Raw genomic sequence first — 23,299 nt, forward strand, 5'->3', positions numbered from 1 at the left:
AAGACCTCCAGGGATGGTGATTCAACCACTTCCCTGGGCAGCCCATTCCAATGCCTAACAACCCTTTCAGTAAAGAAGTTTTTCCTAATATCCAACCTAAACCTCCCCTGCTGCAACTTTAGCTCATTCCCCCTAATCCTGTCACCAGGTATGTGGGAGAATAGACCGACACCCACCTCGCTACAGCTTCCTTTAAGGTACCTGTAGAGTGTGATAAGGCCACCCCTGAGCCTCCTCTTCTCCAGGCTGTACAACCCCAGCTCCCTCAGCTGCTCCTTTTAAGACTTTTTCTCCAGAATTCTCATCACAAGTTGCACACTTTTGCTTTGACATTTGATTTCACATTTTTGGGCTTTTTGTCAGCAGAAGCCCTACTTTATTTGCCAGCAGTTGAAAAGCAGCTGCTAGGATCAAAAGCTGTTCAAGGCTTTGGTGTAATACAACTTTTTTTTTTTCTTTTTGTTAAGTAACTGTTTGGCTTGTTGAACTTGTTCACTGGATTTCTGAAATAATAATAATAGTAAACAAACAAACACAAAACAAAACAAAAACAAAACAAGAGCAACAAGAAAAAAGCAGACTTGTCCTTGCACAGACTTTGTTCTCTGTGGTGTCAATGGCAAAGCCCAGTTGACTTCTTGGTGGAAGAAGAAAAAAAACATGATATTGTCTTCTTAGCAAAAAGGAATCAAATAAAGCTTATAGAATGCAGAACTACTGGGTAGAACCCTAAGACTTACTTACAGAAGTAGGGCCTACATACTAGACTAAAGCTTTTGATCTGCATTGACTGCAAAGGAGACTTAACCATCATCAAAATTAGGAGATTTGCTACAGTCACTACTGAAGGTGACTGGCCCCTCCATTTGGACACAGAGGACTAATTAACGTCAGTACGCTTTATGCTGGAAATCTCATGGAATGTTTCCATGGGCGAGAGGAGAATTCCAGCAACCAGCAGACCATTAGCGACATGATGTTCCTTTGCTACAGATCTTTACTGCCAAGTTACATGGTGTTCACAGCAATTATACTCCTGCAGGAACCACAATTTTTGCTGTTTGAGAAGTCACCACTCCCTCTTCTGCCTCTATGAAAAATACTCCACTAGCATTACAAAATCTTAGCTGAAATGATTTGTTTATGAAGCCCAATTTATTTAAAAAAATTGGATTAGAATGAAATTTCTAGCCTTCGGGAAGGGCCAAAGAAATAAATAATAATTAATTAATAGAAAATTTGAAAATTAATTGGAAAATTCTTAAAAGTCCATTTGATTTAGCTAATATTTAATTCAAACATGTCTATATGTACATTAATAAACACATCCAGATGATGGGTAATTAGCATATTAATTCTCTGAACCTCTACATCCAGCTTAAAAACACACTGTGTTTTCTGTGTTTTGAAGCTAGTATATAGAATCATAGAATCATCTAGGCTGGAAAACACCTTCAAGATAATCAAACCCAACCATTATTATAGTAGGTTTTTTTTTTTTTTTTGCTCCCCTTGTAATCCATTATTTTCAAAATACTTAGCAAAGAAATTAAACATACTACCCATTTTTTACAATTACAATGTTTGACATATAAGCTTTTTTCAGAACTGTTCCAGAAATGTGGACAGGCTCGCTCCAGCCTTTTCAGTCAGATGGATTAGAAACCACCGGAGATGAATAAGTCTTACTGGTAGTCCAGATAGGATAGAAACTGCTAGATCACTCAGCAGCTTCTCAGTACTTTGGGCAAATAACCAATATAACGAGTAAAAGCTGGGGTAGTACTGGGGTAAAATGTTAGCCTTACAATACAGGTTGCTTATAAACTGCATCTTTGCGTTTCTGGACAATTTGGATCTGCCTCTGAAGGATAAAGGCAATAAATATTAAGCATCTTCACTATACAGGCTCTCCAGGTCTCTTCCCAATGCAGCCAGCTACTTCAGAGTGACACCTGAATTGTTTAATTGGACAGTACCTGAGTTGCAAGTTAACCATGAAGACAACTGGAATGACCAGTTATATGTTCAGGAAAAACAAACAAACAAACAAACCAGAAACAAAACCAAAACAGCTATAAGGTCACACTTGTCCTCAGGTAGCCATTATGTTCATCACAATGACCATGCACCAAGCCACAGGAATAGCTGAGAATAGGAGAGGCAAGGAAAAATATCTGTTTTTTGCTGACATGAAATAGCAATGGGATTTTCTTGTTTCTCTTGTAGCAAGAAACAAATTAAATTTTATCTGTGGCATCTATGTGGAAATGAGCTCCAGGCACATACAAACCTATGCCCACTACCAATAATCTCTTTTCCACAAACCCTTCTTGTACAATAAGAAAACAAGCAATAAGAAAACAAATTTAACCAACAGGCAGTACAGAGTTAATGTACTATTTTTTAATTACTAAGGTACCAAGACTGGACCTATCCTGTTTCATGGCAAAAGCCTCTTCTATGAAATGGATATAAGATTATGTCTGTTAACTCTCAAATGACTATTTGGGAAACATCATTTTATGACAAACCTACCTAGTTGCACTATTTTTTTTTTTTCCAGGACATGTACTTCTCTGGCTTGCCAGAGTGGCCTTTCCCAGACCCTGCCCAAACAAGCTTCCTTTTGCTTCTGTCTGCTCCACTGATTTAGGAACAAATCACTCCAGCAATATGCCAGTCTAAGCTTCAAAATTATTCAGTACTCCTAAAAAAGTAGACCAGCCTGTTTTTGTCAGATAACTCAAACACCAGAATTATTGTTCTAAGGACAAATAATAAGTACTGACACACAGATACAAGAAACAAGAATTCTGAACTATAACCCAACACAACGTATTTCTAGAGTCTATCTGAAGTGAATTATCTGCTATCCAGTTATTTGAGGGAATCCCTTTGCAGCTGCTAGGGCAGAACTGGGCCACTACCAGGCCTTGACAGGCTGAGTCCTCAGGCAGTGAATTGCAATGACCTGCTCTTTGAATTCTGAGAAGAAATTCCACATAATAATAATAGTAATAATAATAATAATAATAATAATAATAATAATAATAATAATAATAATAATAATAATAACAACAACAATAACAACAACAACAATAACAATAATTAATTATTATAACAATTATTGTGCTAATTTCTGGAATTCCAGTTCCATTTTATTGTGCCTTTGGACTAATCAATATGGGTGCAAATATTCTAAGTGGAAAAATTCTACTTTCAGTTCATAAAAACCTCCTAAAACCTCCTTCTTTCTCCTCCCCCCCCCCCCCCCCCCCTTTATTTTTTGGTTTGTTTTTGTTTTTGTTTTTCAGTGTCAGGCAAGATATAAAATGGGCTCTTTTAGCTTCTCATGAGCTTCATGTATGAGATGGGAAAATATATTCACAGTACTTTTTAAAAAAGAGTTTTTTTTGGACTTTACAATACTGCTTCTTCTACAGTTAGTTTTTGGTGAGCCTTCATGCCATTATTCGAGGAAATTTTTAGGGTAAATATTTTTTTAAGAATTCTAAGAGTAACAGCAGAGAATCTCCATAAATTACATTAGAAAAACATTCTATGCCCTTGTAACCTACAGTCATACATTTATAGTCTTCTTAATTTTGAATAGAATTTTATGCTCTATACTTTATTAATCACCTTGGTCCAAATAAGTTTCTGAATGTAAGTGCAGACGCATGCAACAGTATCATAACTAAGTTTACAATTGAATCAAACCTACTCATTAAATAGACAAGTAAAATTTGTTCTGTGCTGCAAACCTTACAGACTTAGTTCTCTCATCTGCAATGGCCTCACCTTATTATCTAGCTCATGTACTCAGATTGAATTCATCTAATAAACTTACAGTTCAGCAAACAAATGGAATATTACACATCTAATAATGACAATCCCTGTGCACAAAATTCATTCTTTAAGAGTGAAGCTCAAAATGTCAGAACTCGAAAAGTCTGATATCTTATCATTTTTTTTCCCTTCGATCACCACATTCAAATCAGTTTTATAAAAGAGGCGACAGTCTTTTTATACATTCTAAGTAGGCAGAGTAGGAAAACTTGCTTTCCAAGACAGCTTTTTGTTCCTTTCCAAAGATTAAATTGTGTTCTATTTTCTCTTTTCACATTTCCTTTTCACATTTGTGACTCATCTGTATTTACCATTTTCCTACCTATATGTGTTTGCACTTATCTGTTTAGGATGCATACTGTAATACTGCCAGTCTCTCTTCCACTGTCGTCTTTGCTTTCTATGAGTTCAGCAGTACCAAAGTTAGGCAGTCAGGTACACTGTACCCATGAACTTAACGAAAATAGTCACGATCAGTTTGGCTGATGCTGAGTTCTCATAAGAGACAATTATCTACATCTTCCTTTTGCTAAGGGAAAAAAGTGTTTTCCCTTATTTTGTTTGTTTCTTTTGAGAGAGAGATCAGGGTGATGATGAAGTCTGTTCACCAAGCAGTATTTTGTATTATGTACAAACCAAATTAGAAGGTCAAAGCTGAGGAAGGACAAGAGCTGGGACAGATGTGGAAATATGAAACATCGGGCTATGTAGAACCAGTGAAGTCTCCACTCACTCCTGGGAATACTTCACATCTCTAAGGCCATCCATCTACTCTGGCAATGATTACAAAATGATTACTTCATCATTATGAAAATGGGCATCACAGTACAAAAAGTTTGTGAAACTGTTGGAGAGTGTACAGAGGAGGGATACGAAGATGGTGAAAGGCCTAGAGGGATATGAGGAGCAGCTGAGGTCACTTGGCCTGTTCAGCCTGGAATGAGGAGGCTGAGGGGAGACCTCATTGCGGTCTACAGCTTCCTCACGAGGGGGAGTGGAGGGGCAGGTGCCGACCTATTCTCTTTAGTCACCAGTGGTAGGACCCGCAGGAATGTTGTCAAGCTGAGGCAGGGGAGGTTTAGGCTAGACATCAGGAAGAGGTTCTTCACTGAGAGGGTGGTTGCACACTGGAACAGGCTCCCCAGGGTAGTAGTCACTGCACCAAGCCTGTTGGAGTTTAAGAAGTGTTTGGACTGTGCACTTAGTCACATGGTCTAAAATTTTGGGTAGACCTGTGTGGTGCCAGGAGTTGGACTTGATGATCCTTATGGGTCACTTCCAACTTGGGGTATTCTATGATTCTATGAAAATCGTCATTCTTCTACATTCATATAAAATAGTATGAGTCTTAAAGGAGCCATTAGGCCAGCAACCACACCTCAGACATAAAATCTTTCTGTCATACCGGTGTTAAAAATATCAGTGAGTACAACTAAGATACCAGAGAGAAACACTTGTGTTCGTGCGTACACTTTACATTTGGTTGGGTAAGTGTTATAAATTCAGGTTCAGAACACCTAATTATGGGCCAATCATCTCCTGGCTGATGGCTCTTCACAAGACACATAGGTAAAGAATGTAAGTGGTGACAGGTTACATGGCTGTAAAGAAACTTGTAACAAAGGTACAGTCTTGCACAGAATAAAAATCCTGATGTGAACTCTGTGGACAAAAACTTCACAGTTAACTTTACAGGAGTAAAGGTTGTTCAAAGCCTGACAACATATTCTGTTTTAGATGTCTGGAACAATCCAGAATTGCATTCTTCCCATCCAGTTAATTCCATCTCTCTCTGTCACATTCTCTCCTTCCTGCTTTCCTGCCGCCCTTGTTCTTTCTCTTTTACATTCCCTCCCTTATTCCTTTCTGCCATCTTCTAAATAGGATTTATATATGTGCATGCAGAACACTGCTTCTGCATATACATATGCATTTTATTATTATTTTCGTTCTTTATTAGTATTATTAAGATGTTGACAGAAATGTCTAACAAGTAATATAGAGTGAAGATTTTATTTATTATATGTATCTACTGATGGCACCTCATTTGATACAGTAGCTACATTACTGCATAAAGAAATATTTTCAAAAGCTTAGACTTGCATGAAAACAGTGTGTTCAGAACTACTAAGGTGTCTAGGCCTTGCAGCGAGACTAAATGTCTAGGCCATTCAGTGAGAGTACCTCAGGAGTGGAGCCTATCTCCAGCACCTTCTTCCTTCACATTTCTCCTGTGGACAATATTATATGCATGTCCAAATTTTTAAGAATGTCTTTCACTGTGGGTATCTGGTGTTTGGAGACAGACTGCATGTGTGGGCATAAAAAAAATGGTTAATTTCCTGTGCCTTCTGCAGTAAGGCAGCCTTTTCAGAAAAGAGCTACGTTTGGTTTTTACTCTTTTATGTGGTAGCCATATCTGCTGTGATGAAAAGAAAGTAAGAGCAACTCAACATTAAAAAGGTCTGGCTTGGATTTGGAGAGTAATTTATTAAGGAATTCTCTTTATTCACTCAGTTTATAAAGCTCTTCTACTCTCTGCATATAGCTACTACAAAAATCATTGCATGTGAAGCAGACTTGAGTGCCATGGAGGTCACGGTATATCTTGACAGTAACAATTGGACAAGAAAAGAATTTCTGTAGCATGATCACATTTTTTTTTTCCTGAGAGTTTTAATGTAAAGAGAATGTTGCTAGAATAATACAAAAAGAAAAATAACTCTATTTTTATGGAGTTCATCTGTGAAAGGGATGACCAGTCTATAGCTCATGGGCTGCACAGACTGCTTGTGAATAATTTAGAGTCTGTTATACAGTATGAATTCTGACAGTATGAGTAAGAACCCAGCAGAGGTTGCTGATGGTCATGTGCCCAGCTCACCTTCACCAACCATCTACCTTGCAATGGCACAGAAGAACTGCATGCTGCTCTCAGCTCTTCCCAGCAATGTTGTCTTTGGAATTCTCTCCTACCATTGCCTAGGTTACATGTTCTGGTGATTGTGATACATGTAAACGGTTAATTATGCATGAGGAAGACCGACCACTTCTTGACGGATGCATGAACTGCTTGTTTGTGAAAACTTGGTGAGGTAAACCATATAAAGAATAACTTCTATTCTGAAAACTCTGACTAGAAGGGAGATTTTTACTAACACTTCCTAATCATCATTTCCCATCAAGTTTCCGTGGTATTATTCATTATATGCCATATTTTCAACTGAAGTTAAAAGGCATTGCAGAGGATGAAGTCACAGAAAACTCCAATAGTTTCAGAAAACAAAAAATCTGTAAAACATCTGAGTCAATATTTCTTCTTGGTTTTTACCCTACACAAAATGCTGCAGCATGCCTTCAGTCTGGAATTTCAGGAAGCTGCAATATGAACTAAAAACAAAGCTAAGAAGGATTATATTACAAAATGGAAGGTTGTCTGCTCAGTCAGTTTTTAAGAAATAAAAGTAAAAATAAAAATAAAAGACTCAGTTTAATCCCAAGTGCTTTAAAGTGTGATTTTGCTTCTGCAAAAGTACTTTCATAGAGCTCCTAGAAATTATTGAAAGATCTTATGATATGTATGAAAGAATAAGTATGAGTAAAGGGTGACAGATAAACATTTTTTTTTTTGTATTTGAAAGGAGTAGAATTTTAATCACAATATACCTGAGGATGACTGAAAACTAATGATATACATATACTATTAGCTATATTTTGACATGTAAAAGTAAATGCAGAGGAACTTACGAAAGTTGGAGTAAATCATTTCAAATAAGAAAACAGATCAAAACAAACAAAAGTCACCATAATATAGAATAATATCCTTTTAGAATGTAGATCACAGTCAACAGCTTTGTGAAATACTTCAACAGGTGCCTGAAAAGCTCAATCAAAACAATGCATTGAGCTTTGTCTTTGTCCCTAAGGAATGTGTAAACATACCAGCTCCTTCTTCTTCATGCACTCCATGAGAATAATGAAGAGGTGTTGTGCCTGGGTTCGAGTGTATGTGAAAGTCTTCTGGATGGTAACTAGCAGCTGGTCCCTCAAAGACTCATTGATAAGTCTGAAATTCAAAAAGGAAAAAAAAATAGAGAAAAAGTAAATTTCTGTTACTGAGACATAAGGGAATATGGTAACTTCAGGCAAGGGTCAAAGAAATAAAAGTTAGATAATAAAGCAGGGCCGTCTGTTCTGGACTGGCTTGAAGGAAAGGAATTGAAGGAAGGAAAGAAAAGGAATTCTGAGAGCATCAGAACAAAATTGGAAAACACTGTTCTAGAAAAACATATTGATCATGCTGGGGTCCCTCATCTCCAAAGTTTTTCTTTCAGTTCACATGTACTGCATGACAGAAGGTCAGCTCTGTGCGATTTCCTAACAAAAACAGGTGCCAGACTGACAGTCTGGATTTGAGGAAGACCAACATGTGAATTGAGGACCTCTTTCTATCAATGAGTTAGCAGAATTCAACTCACAGTTCATTTTGTGAAATTGGGAACATTTCTGCTGTCAGTGTCTTTGATTTTAGCTTGAGTATCTCAACAGCTTCAACCAAATAAGGAAGGCATAAAAAACTTACTCTGATCCTGAATCCACCCAAAGAAGCCATTTTGATTTACTGATCTTCCAGAATTTTAAACCATTTTTATGTTCCTCCTAGTTACTAATGTTATTGCTGGCAAAAAATGGCTCAAGAGCAGAAAGAAAAGATATAAGATGGAATATTAGTACTTGAACCACAGTCCTTTATATCAGAAAGTCTATTCCTCAAGTCTGTTTTGGGTGAAACACTGAAGTCCTCAATGTCTTACAAATTAGTGGGCTCTAATTTAGAATATTTTCCTTTTATGTACAAAAGTTCTACGCTATAGCAGTTTTCTCACTAAAAAAAAAAAAAAAGAAACTTTAAAATTAGCAGAGGCAAAATGTTTAAGAATCACGTCACAAGTCAATGTTGATCGCAGAGTCACAAGTCACTGTTGATCATCTGGGGCAATGAAAATCAAAGAATCTTCATGACTCACATTTTATGATAGAAGATAAACAAAGATATAGTTCTGCAGCAACCAAAAAGAATTATCAGAAGCAGCACAATATGTCAGTGTTGGCTTATGGCAACTGTTTCGGGAGAACAAAGACCAAACCTTCTTTCATTTCACACTGTTAGTAAATGTTACCTGTACTCTGGACTGCAGGAAATTCACTATACAATTGAATTTCAAAAGGGATTTAAATATCTAGTCTTCCTGTCTACAGCAAACATGTTCTTAGAGGGGACAAATGGGAATTGTGAATGGCAATGAGACCTAGCAGCACAGGATTTTCTGTGTGGAGTTATAGGAAAAAACAACCTGAAAAAACAACTCCTGTATAGAAGAAGATATATTACAAGCAAGTGGGGACATGAAATTAGATGTCTGAGCACAGGCAAAAATATATGTTCACTTCATGTTAAAGAGAATCAACTGGGAAAGGCTGACACCCTGAAGAGTACACTTTAATTACAGTAAGTTAGGTCTCCTTAGTCTAGTGTATTTCAAGTTGCAGATTAGTAGGTCACATGCAAAATAAATTTTGAAGCCCTCTTTTTAGGGCTCTTTAAAAAATTTGGAAAGTTGTTTTTGTTAAGAATTCTGATCTTAAAGAGATAGTGGAGGTAAAAGTTATCATTCTAAGTATAAATTGTTAGACATGTTAAATGTTCCACATTTCAAACTAGGAAAGAAATAACGGATTAACCAGAAGAACAAATTTCCTGAAAACATGAAGTGGAGACTAAACAGAAATTTAAATAAAGCTCTAATTTCCATTGGAAATGATGTGAAATGTATGAAAAAAAACCCCACACATTAGGAAACATCTGAAATCAGAGACCTGAAACAGGAAAGAATTTCACAAAACATTTCTGAAGATTCAGTGATGAAAGATATCCTATTTTCTCATGGATTTTTTTTTTTTTTTTAAATATGGAACCTCAAGTTTGGAATTCTCTTGGGATAAAGTAACGGAAATTTTCTTTCATAAACACTGAGTAAAAGCACAATCTTTTTCTTTTTCTTTTTCTTCTTTTTCTTTTTCTTTTTCTTTTTCTTTTTCTTTTTCTTTTTCTTTTTCTTTTTCTTTTTCTTTTTCTTTTTCTTTTTCTTTTTCTTTTTCTTTTTCTTTTTCTTTTTCTTTTTCTTTTTCTTTTTCTTTTTCTTTTTCTTTTTCTTTTTCTTTTTTTTCTTTTTCTTTTTCTTTTTATTCCTTTTATTCCTTTTTCTTTTTCTCTTCCTTTCATTTTCTTTTTCTATTTCTCTTTTTCTTTCTTTCTTCTTCTTCTTCTTCTTCTTCTTCTTCTTCTTCTTCTTCTTCTTCTTCTTCTTCTTCTTCTTCTTCTTCTTCTTCTTCTTCTTCTTCTCCTTTCTTTTTCTTTTTCTCTTATACACCTACATTTAGTTACAGGAAAAATAAATAATTCTTCTCATAAAGTTTCCTAAGAGTGTTTTTTTTTTTTTTTCTTTTCACTTTTCCTAAGGAATATCTAATTAATATTAGTTTTGGTGCAAAGTTGATCTTTATGATCTTACCATGAAAAAAAGGGAGAAAGATGTTTTGGATCCATTAAAAATGTTGAAGTAGCAAATTGAATAAGGTGACATTCTAGTTTTGTTCAAGATATGCTGGAAGATTAAACAGCAAAGCAGAACTTTCTTCATTGCTTTGGCTGATCCTGTAGAGATAGATGATAGCATTCTGGCATCTTCCCTCTTCATAAATAATTTTTTTTGATGTCTTGCCTAATATGTGAGGAGATAATACACACTCCCCTCAATAACATCACAGTCTTTCAGCCTCATGGCACATGATTTTGTAGTGAACACTGAGAGGATTTGAAAGATCTGGTCCATAGCCAGCTTCTTAAATTATTTAGTCACTTTTCTCCAGAGCTTTTTAGTATTTAAGTTGTACAACGTACTAGAGATTGATAATGATTATGGTATAACCCAATTTCAAAATGTAAGTTCATTATAGATTTTTTAACTTACAGTTATCAAAATGCTTTGAAATTCTCTAAATGATACACTTCCATTCAATGAACTGCACATAATCTATTTCTAACTTTACCTTCATGAATTCTTTCTTTCTTTCTTTTTTTTTTTTTTTAAATTATCATTATACTTTTATTTGAGATAAAATATATCCATAAAATATCAGTGTGATGTGAAAACAATTCCCTACCATCCTTAATGGGAAGCTTAAGGGATTTTCTGTTTTAATTATGGTTTTCACTGTAGACAATCACACCATATGTCAGAAATATGACGAGAGTCTCTGCTGACTTTTTTTTTTTTTTTTCCATTAGAATTGCAAATAAGACACAGTGGTACAACTCCATGGTACTGAATGAATTTCTACTACCTTTGAGTCCACATATTTTACACAACATTTTAATGAGAAGAGACAGAAAATAAATGTAATTATTCCTTCATTCTATTCAAATAATAATAATTTCTCTGTGCTTCATAGAAGGAATCCTAGAAAGGATTGGAAGTGAGCTTAAAGATCATCTAATTCCCACCCCCTCCCACCCATTTTTTTTTTTTTTTAATTGAAACCTTTACTCCTTATCCTATCACTACATCATGCCCTGGCAAAAAGTCTCTCTCCTGTATGTCCCCTTTAGGTACCGGAAGGCTGCTCTAAGGTCTCCCTAGAGCCTTCTCTTCTCCAGGCTGAACAATCCCATCCATACGCAGTACAGTACACCTGCAGTACCAGATGATCTTGAAGGTCTCTTCCAATCTTAATGATTCTATGATTCTATGTTTCTATGATTCTATAACTCCAGGTGAGGTTTCATTAGAGCCGAGTAGAGGGGAAGAATCACCTCTCTTGACCTGCGTACCATGCTGGTTTTGATACAGGTCAGATATGTTTGGCTTTCTGAGCTGCAAATACACATTGCTGGCTCATGTTGAGCTTATCATCAACAAGCAGCATGACGTCCTTCTCATCAGGGCTGTTCTCAATCCATTCTCTGCTCAGACTGTATCTGTACTTGGAATTGCTCTGACCTTGATGCAGGACCTTGCACTTGGCGTTGTTGAACCTAATGAGGTTTGCACAGGCCCGTATTTCAAGCCTGTCAAGGTCTCTCTGGATGGCATCCCTTCCCTCCAGCATGTCAACAGCACCACACAGCTTGGTGTTGGAAAACTTGCTGAGGGTGCACTAGATCCCACCTTCCATGTCATTGACAAAGGTGTTAAATAGTGCCAGTCCCAATACCAATCTCTGAGATATACCACTTGTTACTGAACGCCACCTGGACATTGAGTGGTTGACTGCAGCTCTTTTAGTGAGACCATCCAGCCAATTCCTTACCCACCAACTGGTCCATCCATCAAATCCATGTCTCTTCAATTTAGAGACAAGGGTGTCATGGGATACAGTGTCAAATGCTTTGCACAGGTCTAGATAGATGATGGCAGTTGCTCTTCCCCTTTTCAATAATGCTGTAACCCTATCGTAGAAGGCCACCAGATTTGTCAGGCATGATTTGGCCTCAGTGAAGTTGTGTTGGCTGTCACCAATCACCTCCTTATTATGTATGTGCCTTATAGCATTGTTTCCAGGAGGATCTGCTCAAAGATCTTGCTGGGCACAGAGGTGAAACTGACTGGCCTGTAGCTCCCTGAGTCCTCCTTTTTTCTCTTTTTAAAAATGGGGGTTATGTTTCCCCTCTTCCCATCCGTGGGAACTTCACTGGACTGCCACGAGCTCTCAAATATGATGGACAGTGGCTTAACAACTACATCTGCCAGTTCCCTCATGTCCTGCAGGTGTATTTCATCAAGTCCCATGGACTCACACACCTTTATGATCCTTAGATAGTCTTGAACATGATCTCCTACAGTGGGTTGTTCATCATTCTCCCAGTCACTACCTTTGCTTGCTGGAGCTTGCACTATGTGCCTGGAGATCTTGCTGGTGAAGACTGAGGCAAAAAACTCGAGTACCTCAGGCTTCTCCATATCCTGGGTGGCCTGGTCTCCTGTTTCCTTCAGAAGAGGGCCCACAATTTCCCTAGTCTTCTTTTTATCATTGATGCACCTTTCTTGTGGATCTTAATGCCCCTGGCCAAATTTAATTCTAAACAGGCTTTAGGTTTCTTAACCTGATCCCTGGCTGTTCGGACAATTTCTCTGTATTCCTCCCAGGCTACCCGACCTTGCTTCCACCCTCTGTAGGCCTCCTTTTTCTGTTCAAGTTTGGCCAGGAACTTCTTGTTTATCTGTGCAGGCCTCCTGGTGTTTTTGCCCAACTTCCTCTTTGTTGGGAGGTGTCATTCCTGAGTTTGGAGGAGGTGATCCTTGAATATTAGCCAGCTTCCTTGGGCCCCTTTTCCCGCCAGGACTTTGTCCCATGGTACTCTACCAAGCAGGTCCCTGAAGTCTGCTCTCCCAAAGACAAGGGTAGTGAGATTGCTGTGTTCCCTCCTTGATGCCCTCTGAATGCAAAACTCCACCATTTCATGGTCACTGCAGACAAGGCTGCCTCTGAGTTTCCCCTTCCCCACCAGTCCCTCCTTGCTGATGAGAATGAGGTCCAGCATTGCACCTCTCCTCATTGGCTCCTCTGTCACTTAGAGAAGGAAGTGTATCAATGCATTCCAGGAGCCATCCCACCACAACTCAATAAAGCTGATGAGATCATTGCCCTGCAGGCATGAATACATCTCTAACTTCTCAAGTCTATTCCCCATGCTACGTGTGTTAGCATAAGGACAATTGATATGGGCTCCTGATGAAGCTGACTCACTGGTTGCAGTGGCTGGAGTTTCGTTGTCCTACTCTTCCGGTGCTCTCCTATTGACCCATGACACTTCTCCAGGCTCTGGGCACCTGTTGACCCATGACACCTCTCCAGGCTCTGGGCACCTGTCACTGACACTGGCGTCAAACTGGGAGGAGCAGGATGGATTGAGGTTCTCTTCCTCTGGCAACTCTAGTTTCATGAGAGTTGCCAAACTGGTGCCCCTCTTCACCGGCTTGGCAAGCCTGTGACTGAAGATACTCTTCCCTTTCTCTGACAGATGGACCCCATCAGCCCATAGCAGAACAGGTTTCTCAAAGTGAGTCCCATAGTCTAAGTAGCCAAACCCCTGTCTGTGGCACCAGTCCTGTAACCATCTGTTGATTTGCCAGACTTGACTTGCCCTTTCAATCCCCTTCCCTTTGACAGGGACTGATAAAAAAAAAACAAACCAAACCAAACAAAAAAACCAAATTGGATTCCTGAGTCCCTTACTGCTGCTCCCAGGGATCAGTATTACTTGCAGCTCTTCACTGGTGGTTGTTCTTCTACACTATTTTTCCCTGATTATGTTTATTGAATGGCTGTCCCTTGGTGAAAGAGGTGGTTGCGCTTTAACATAGAAATGAGCTGCTTCTATCCAGCTTTTGATCTGCAGAGTGCTTTGGTGCAAGAGAACAGTAATGATATAAAGGTATACAATGTGAAAGCAATCTTGCAATCTTGCATAAGATGCAAAAGAAACACCACAGGGGTCAGAGAAGAGCCAAACTGCACGCACATTATCATCCTTTTTGCTCAAAGCAAAATATCCCAATATTTTCCCTATTAGAAACAAAGATACTTAAGTCTCATACATAGCCTAAAATCTCTGCCACAGTGGATGCAGAGACAGATCAATCCAAAGGCAATCTTTAACAATTCTCATGTGAGGCTGCTCAGTTAAAGAAGAAAGAATGTTTTATATGTTTCCTTATGAACGTTAGGCAAGAAATACGTTTTTATGGCATTGAACTGAATTCCTTAAGGGTTTCATACTTGCAGGAGTAGATCTGATGGAGTAGTTAATACACTATAAACTCAGCTGGGAGACTGTAGTTGAATATTGCAAGTCCGTTTCCATTAAGTAAGGAAATATTTGCCTAAGAAGTGACATAGTTTTAACTTAGTATTTCATTTTTCTCTTAAATTCAACATTTAATTAAAAAATTCTCTGAGGATTAAAAACTACTATTGAATGATTCTATAAATAGTTGCACTTTGCAGTTGTACTTCCAGTTTGTGCAAGAAAGTGAAATGAGAAGACATCCTTGATAATACAGTCAAACATATTTTGGCTTTATGTGGAAAAGAGTTATTAACTACTACAATATTCACTTCAATAGTTTGGGGACTACATAGAGGATAACTTTGGGTGCTTATGATTAATCCTATTTTTTCACCTCTCAAAGCACTTCAACACATTTGCAGCTTTTGAGAAAACGAGAAATTAAGTGTTTCATAGACTTAGATATTTAAATCAGGGAAAATAGCAATAAGCAGCTAAAAAAATCTTCAAAGTCAGAACACAGGGAAGCCTATATTTCAGCCTGCTTCTCATTTAGGTTATCTCCAGTACATAGCTTGTTTGTCATTAAGATGTCAAAGCTATTAGGAGCTCAGTGGGTTTACAACTAAGACTTATTTGTTTGTAGTGAAATGTAGCCACCTTGTACATTCTTAAATGTTGCATTCAACATTTTTCAGACTGAAGCGATATGTAGTCCTTGAAACTATAGCTATGGTAAGCTTTAAAAAAAACAAAAAACCAAAACCAAACAAAACAAAAAAACAAACAGTAACACTGCATTAATACTGTATATCTGATATTCATAATGCTCAAGCCTCAGCTCTGTGGAAACTGCCTATCTGCGTTGCCTTTCCCCTGAAATTTCAATGGACTTTTTGAGACGTGGTAATGAGGCCTCAAAACTAATTTACACCCAAAGACACCTTTACTTTATGGTGTGCATCACAGTTCTTTCTGACCTGTTGTTAGCACATCATGCCATTGTAGAAACACCTCCTGCAAGGCAGGATGTACACAGCATTCTGTGCTCACAGTCTTGTTCCACTGCAGTACAATAAAGTCTGCTTGTAGTTAGAATTTGCACTGAAAGTCAGACTTAGGTTAGTGACATGTCCAACTTTTCATGAGGTAAGACTATCACTAGGCTTTAAAACAAGGCAGATCCACCTTCCTACCTTTTGTCTGCTCAAGGATGTGCAAATATTGACATTGCAAAAGGTTATTGCAACATGATTTATATATATATATATATATATATATATATAATCTGTTTCTGCTATGTGAAATCAATTAGAAATGATAAACAATGAGGATAGAAGGCAGGCACACCACAATTTTTTGAAGCCCAATACAAAAGGACCTTTGGGGCAGATGAGCAATTGCCCAACATGTAAGGACCTCTCTGAGATGATGGATTGGTGCCACACTAATTAAAACTCAAGAAAACAGAACAATATTTTGTCCTCCTTCACCTCCAGACATAGTTCTGTGACCCCTGGAAACAAGCTTTCAAATAAACTTGAAAACTTACAGCTATGCTAAGTACACACATACACACATTCTTATTCTACTCATAGAGATTGAATCCATTCCTTGTCTTCAGTGAGTGGGATTTTAAAATACCGGAGAAAAAGAAGTGTGATAATACCAGCATTCAAGTGCTGAGTCTGTTTTTCCCATGAATTAGGTGTTTTTTGAAAGATTTAGATCAGACACCCAGTGGAAAGCAGTGAGAAGATATGTTTTGTCTTGAAGAAGTCCATAATTAATTAAAATAGACTTTTGACTTTATAGTTTGATTGCAGGGCGGACTGCACAATTAAATTTTGGTCACACTTTGGATATTTTACATTGATTTAGTGTCTAACAGACACAGTTCTGTGTAACCTACTTAGATTCCATCTGAAAGAAAAAGCTATTAGTAATACACAATTAATGTCCCAATTATTCAGTATTCTCCTCATATTGCTAATCATTATTCAAAACTAGGTTAATGTAATCAGAGGGGAGGGAGTACCCAATTTACATATGAACTGCAGTATATTTGGGTAAAATTTTTTAAGCATATATATATAATATTGGTGTTTCACTTTGAGTATTCTTAAGAATGTAATTGCATGTTAGACTGATTTTTCAGACATGAGGCAATCACGTAGAAATTGTCACTAGACAGCTTTACAGATTTCTTAGTTTCCTGTGGTTTATTTAGTGCAGGGTGAACAGAAACAAACACTACCACAGAAAGAAGACTTATTGTAAAAAAAACACTTTCATGAAGAAAGAATTGAGCATCTCAGTTGCTCAGCTGAGCAATTCTCTAGCAACTAGTGTTTCATTCACCTGCTTTTCTTAAAAGTAAGAGTTTGTGATGATGACATAAATTGCATTCATTCTGTTCTTGCTATATTATTTGTCATGATGACATCAGAATGCAAACAAGATAGATGGAAACTGTATAGGTACATAGCATACGAAGGAATAAGAGATGTTTGAATAGGGTTATGGTAAATATATTAACAATTAGACTACTGAGAACAGAGAACTTTTCACAGTTTACGAGGAAACCTGACACAGTCAAATCTATCTCAGATGCAGCACTGGATTATGTGAACCTGAATATAAATCTGATTCTAGTATTTGTGGAAAACTATCTCACTCTCATTAGGAGCTCTAGGTTGAAGAAGTTCATGATGACATTTATTTTTAAACAATACAGTACTGTTTGGTCTAGAGTTCAGTGTTTATTTATTCATGTTTTATTATTTGCATAACTACTGTGGGTGTGAATACATACCTTTAAATATTCTAAAGTACCCCTTCCCACTAAATCCTGATCAGATTACTGCAGCTAATCAGAGAAAAAGTATGAAATAATTCTTAGTAATTAGAATCTGAGGGGGCCTTGATGCCCCTTTCATGCTTTGATCTAAAATTCTAAATGATCTAAATCATCCTTTATTTGCTCTTTCTTACTGTAAAAAGCAATCTCTGTGTTCTGCTTTGGGGACTTCTGGGTACAAGGTTCATGCTCTTAGGTGACTGCCTGGAAACCCTCTGAGGGTGTCTACTGTCATCAGGTAAAGACCAGGTAGTGGGATCTACAAGTGTGTGGGCCTGAGGAAGCTCTAGAAGCTTCTAACCAGTGTGATCAGCTGCCTTTGACCCAAGGTGCCTGAAGCTTTTGTTGCAGCTACCTCCTATTTAGGGAGGGTCTAACACCCTTTTGGCTAGTGCCCTGCAGAAGCCTATATTACAGCAAGGACAAAAGCACAGATCCAAGAATACAACCAACAGACGCAGCAGTGTGTACAGCAGGATGCAAATAAGGGACCTTAGCTGAATTTGTACCAGTACAGTCTCTGGTATGGTGGTGACAAACCACAGGGCAGCTTCCCCAGCAGGTGTTGAAGCAACTGTCCCTGTTAAGGTAGAGGCTTTGATGCAGATAGAGCTTAAGACAGTTGTTGCAGCCTTCTTCATATTGGTGATATGGTTTTGGGTTCTAGGACCGTAGGACCCTGTTTGCAGGTCAATGTCTACCTGGGGAAGATGGCTTAAAGGTAACTTGCCAAAGTGGCTGACCTGTTAATGAGGGCTTTAAAGTACAAATGATGGGAGCAGAAGAGAGTAACCTGCAGGCAGGTGAGGCAGTGATGGATGACATTGATGGACAAAGGGCCTGGAGTCATTTGACCGGAAAGGATCATAAAGTTAGCAAAACAATGTTTAAACAGGGTCATCTCTAGCAGTTCTATTTAAGCAAGGAAGTTCCTTCAGGGCACCAATGAAGAAATCCCCAAAGTATTTATTGGGAAATCAGCATGCTAGGATGCCTCTCTGAAGTGCCTGTACACTAATGCATGTTGCACATGAAATAAACACAATGAGATAGATCTGTGTGCAGTTGCAAGCCTATGATGTTGGGATCACGGAGAAGTGATGGGATGGCTCCCATGACTGGAATGCTGCAGTGAGGGGATACAATCTCTTTAGGGAAGACAGGCTGGGAAGATGAGCAGGTGAATTTGCCATTTCTGTGAGAGAGCAGCTGGAACACATAGAACTTTACCTGGAAGTGGATGATGAGCCAGATGAGAGCTAATGTGTAAGGACTGAAGAGAACACAGGTAAGGGTGGCATTGTAGTAGGTATCCACTACAGGCTGTGTGACCTGGAAAAACAAGCAGATGAGGCCGTCTACAGACGACTAGGAGCAGACTCACATTTGCAGACCCTGGACCTCATGGAGATCTTCAACCACCCTGATATCTGCTGGGGGACGACACAGAAGGGCATAAGTAATCCAGGGGGTTCCTGGAGAGAATTGACAACAAATTTCTGAGAGCAGAACCAATGAGAACAGGTGCTCTGACAGACCTCATGCTCACCAGCAAGGTGGTACTCATTGAGAAGGTGAAGGCCAAAGGCAGCCTTAGCTCTAGTGACTACGACATGGTGAAATTCAGGACTCTGAGAAGACAGAGCAAGGCAAAAAACAAGATCAAAACCCTGACTTAAGGCTAGCTGATTCTCTTCAGTAATCTGCCTAAATGAGTCCCACAGGATAAAGCCTGGAGGGAAGAGAAAGCTGGTTAATACTCAAAGATCATCTCCTCCAAGCTCAAGAGTGGTCCATCTTATGATCAGGATGTCAGGGAAAGACGCTAGGAGACCTGCATGGATAACAAGGATCTACTCGAAAAATTCAAACATGAAAAGAAGTATAAAGAAGGTAGAAGTAGACAGAAATGCAGAAACACTCCCAAAGTGTACATAGATGCAGTTAGCAAAGCCAAAGCCCAGCTGAAATTGAATGTGGCAAGGGGTGTCAAAGTCAACAAGAAGGGTTCTGCAACTACCCTGCTGACAGAAAGAAGTCTAGAAAAATGTGGGCTCATTGTTGAATTGGTAGGGGGGCCCTGGTGACACAGGATCTGGAAAAGTCTGAGGTACTGTTTGTCTTCTCTGCTTCAATTTTTATTAGCAAAACTAGTCTTGAAGAATCCCAGGGACAACAGACCAGTGGGTAAAAACCTGGATCAAGGAAGATATATTCTTGGTGGGATACTTAAGCAAATTGAGTAAGTCCACGGACACTAATGGAGTGTACCCATGAGTACTGTAGGAGTTGGCTGATGTCATTATGAGGACACTCTTAATAATCTCTGGATGATTATGGTGACTAAGAAAAGTGCCTGAGTGCTGGAGGAAGGCAAATGTCACTCCTATCTCCAAACAATACAAGAAGAAGGACCCAGGGACCTATAGCCCTGTCAGCCTCACTTCAACCCCTGAGGAGGTTATAGAGCAGCTCATCTTGGAAACAATTTCCAGGCACATGAAGGACAAGAAAGTCCTCAGGAATAGTCATCATGGATTCAGTAAGGGGAAGTCATGTTTGATCAACTTGATAAGCTTCTACAGATAAATGAACAGCCTGATGAATGAGAGAAAGAAGATGATATTGTCTACCTAGATTTCAGCAACGCCTTTGAAGCTGTTTCCCTGAAGGTTCTCATGGACCAGTTGAAGTATGGACTGGGTAATCATTCAGTGAGGCGGATTGAAAACTGAATGGCCAGGCTCAGTGGGTATGAACAGTATCTCAAAGTCCAGCGAGAGTCCAGTAACTAGTGGTGTACCCCAGGGGTCAGTACTGGGTCTGGTCCTGTTTAATGTCTTAATTAATGATCTGGATGATGAGGCTCAGCAAGTTCGCTTATGACACAATACTGAGAGAAGTAGCTGATATGCCATGCAGTTGTGCTGCCATCCTGAGGGACCTGGACGGGCTGGAGAAATTGGCTGATAGGAACCCCTCTCTGCAAGGGTAAGTGAAAGGTCCTGTAGATGGAGAGAAACAGCCCCAGGTACATGTTAAGGGTCCCCCAGCTGGAAAGCAGTCCGGCAGAAAATGTTCTGGGAGTTCTGGTTGTCACCAAGCTGATCATGAGCCAGAAATGTGTCTTTGCAGCAAATAAGATCAATGCTATTCCCAGCTGCATTAGGAAGAATACTTCCAGCATGTCAAGGGAAGTGATCCTTCCCTCTACTCCGCACTGGTGAGACCACACCCAGAGTACTGTGTCCATCTCTGGGCTCCCCAGAACAGATAAGATATGGATGTACTAGAGAGAGTCCAGGAAAGGACCACGAAGAGGATGAAGGGACTGGAGTATCTCTCCTATGAGAAAAGGCTAAGAGAGCTGGGACTGCTTAGCCTAGAGAAGAGAAGGCAGCTTGAGGGGGATCTAATGAATGTATATAAATATGTGAAAAGAGGGTGCAAAGAATATGGAGCTAGGCTCTTTCAAGTGGTACCCAGTGACAGGAGAAGAGGCAATGGACATAAATACTGGAGGCTCCACCTGAATATCACAGAAAAGCTTTGAGGGTGGTGGAACACTGACACATATTTCTCAGACAATTGTGGAGCCATCATCCTTGGAGATGCTCTAAGGCTGTCTGGACATGGTCATTGGCAGCATGCTGTAGCCAACTGCCTGAGCAGGGCAGTTGGACCAGATGACCTCCAAAGATTGCTTCCAACCTCAATCATTCCATGATTCCATGGTTGCATACATATTTTTGTGGTAGAGGGAAAAAAAACACACACAACCAACCAACCAAACAAAAAACATGGTTTAGGCATGCAGTATTAACATGTACTTTAGAAATTGGAAAGAATACTTACAGCCTGATTCAACAAAAACACACTTGAATTTTCTATAATATAAGCTAAATATTATCCTTGCTGCACCTTGAGTCTGCAAAGAAAGGTGGGACAGCACAAATGCAGATCAGTGCACAAGCAGTTGTGTAAATATAGGCAGGTGTGCAGAGTCATGCCCAAAGTGCAAGGCAAATACAACCGAGATTATGAACATTTGGGATTCATGTGATGGTTTATGTAGGAATGAAACCAGAGGATGGCAGTACACTGTTACAATGACATAACTTGTCTGAGACAGTTTTGAATACAATGAAAATAATTTTGCATATCTTTTGAGTGAATCCCTTGAGTTGTGACTTCAAGGACCATGTGCTTTACCTGTCCACATGCTGCATTTCACAGCACTATAATATTCTAACTACATGATAGAGTCTCTAAATCTCTGATTGTTTTATTCTGTAGATTTTCCTTAGTGGTACTTTAGCTTTTTTTGGACTGGGTACATTCAATACTTTACTCACGTCAATGACAGAAAAAGCCATGTGAGGACCGGATTAGTTTCAGAACTATATTTCTAATAGTTTTTTTGGCTCTATGTTATCACCAAATCGGTAGAAAAAAAGCTCTCATGAGGAAATGACTCACCCTCCTTCTTCAGAATATTTGTGACCAAAGGCAAGGATGTCAGATGCCCGACCGCTGCCATCACATATCACAACAGGAACAGGAGGCGTGTCTCGCAGGTACTCCAGAACGATAGAGATAACATTGGGACCTCCTTCCACAATGAGGGCCACCACTGGAACCCCCTGACCAATTCCTGGAGTAAAAGAAAGAAAGAAAAAAAACCAACCAACCAAACAAAAGAAACAACAAGAAGAACCAATAAAAACAACAACAAACAACAACAACAACAAACAAAGCCAGCAAAGCAAACAAAACGTAACAGAAGACAGAAAAAAAAATCAAACTTAAATTAGATTGCGACTCTACAGTGTCATGTTAGAGAAAAAGAGAAAATGCCATTCATAAAATCATAGCTTTTAAGGACAGGAGAGACCAGTGTAGTCACCTGGTCAGTTTCATCACATAAATAAATAAAAAAAGAAAAAAAAGAAAAAAAAAGAAAAGGATTTTATAGATTTATTTTCTGTTTTAAGTGCCATATTCGTGGCTGAAAGAGACCACAATTTTATTTACTTATTTATTTTTTAAAAGATCATATCTTGTTTTGAAAGAATAGAGAAGCTACCGCAATTATTTCTAACATGTTCTGATTCAGAACAGAGCAGTTTTCTTGTAATCTAGATTTTGCATGGTGTCATTTTTCAATCATTGGTTCTTCCAGTAGCTTTGCTTGGAGCTTCAAAATCATCTCTACCATGGTATTTTTGTTTCCTTACTGCATATTTTAAGGGTGCAGCTGGATGGTCCTATAACCTTCTCCTTGACAAAATGATAATACATGTTACAAGCCAATGCAACACTTGTTTTCTAATTCTAGTTGGTCTCACAGTCGTTCTCCAAAATCACTTCAAATTTTCCGGCATATTACTTGTGCTGCAGACCCCACACTGGACAGTGCTACTGAGAGAGCTGAACTTGTGCTGAACCAGAGGAGCAAAATTTTATTTTTATTTTTTTTTTCCCTCCAAATTTGTAATATAGTTAGATGGGAGAGCTCTACAAAATTGATAGTACAGACTTTGACATGAAAGCCTTGTGAATTTAGAGAAAAACAGTTTGATACCAGGCTTGTGTTTATATGACTGAGAAAACTTTTATGCTTGTCACTTCTTGACCAGCTGAGACAGGGGAATCCAAAGGACTCAATCAGGAGAACAAGTTGACTGTTTTCTATTAACTTTTCTTGAAAACACAAAGGCTCAAAGTCTTTTTTTTTT

At 38.6% G+C, this 23,299-nt stretch overlaps 1 protein-coding gene across 8 annotated transcripts in view; it reads right to left on the minus strand.

Moving 5' to 3' along the window:
- The window catches only part of TRPM3 (transient receptor potential cation channel subfamily M member 3), a 488,292-nt gene that overhangs the window by 89,057 nt on the left and 375,936 nt on the right, over positions 1 to 23,299 (minus strand). For all 8 annotated transcript variants that reach the window (XM_048049695.2, XM_066988522.1, XM_066988523.1 and 5 more), the window contains exons 7-8: positions 22,041 to 22,215; positions 7,795 to 7,918 (exon numbers count right to left, since the gene is read on the minus strand). In XM_048049695.2, the coding sequence (XP_047905652.1) occupies positions 7,795 to 7,918; positions 22,041 to 22,215 (299 nt within the window). The remainder of the gene's footprint in view (positions 1 to 7,794; positions 7,919 to 22,040; positions 22,216 to 23,299) is intronic.

This window comes from Anser cygnoides, chromosome Z (genome assembly GCF_040182565.1).
Source record: "Anser cygnoides isolate HZ-2024a breed goose chromosome Z, Taihu_goose_T2T_genome, whole genome shotgun sequence".
Classification (NCBI taxonomy): domain Eukaryota; kingdom Metazoa; phylum Chordata; class Aves; order Anseriformes; family Anatidae; genus Anser; species Anser cygnoides.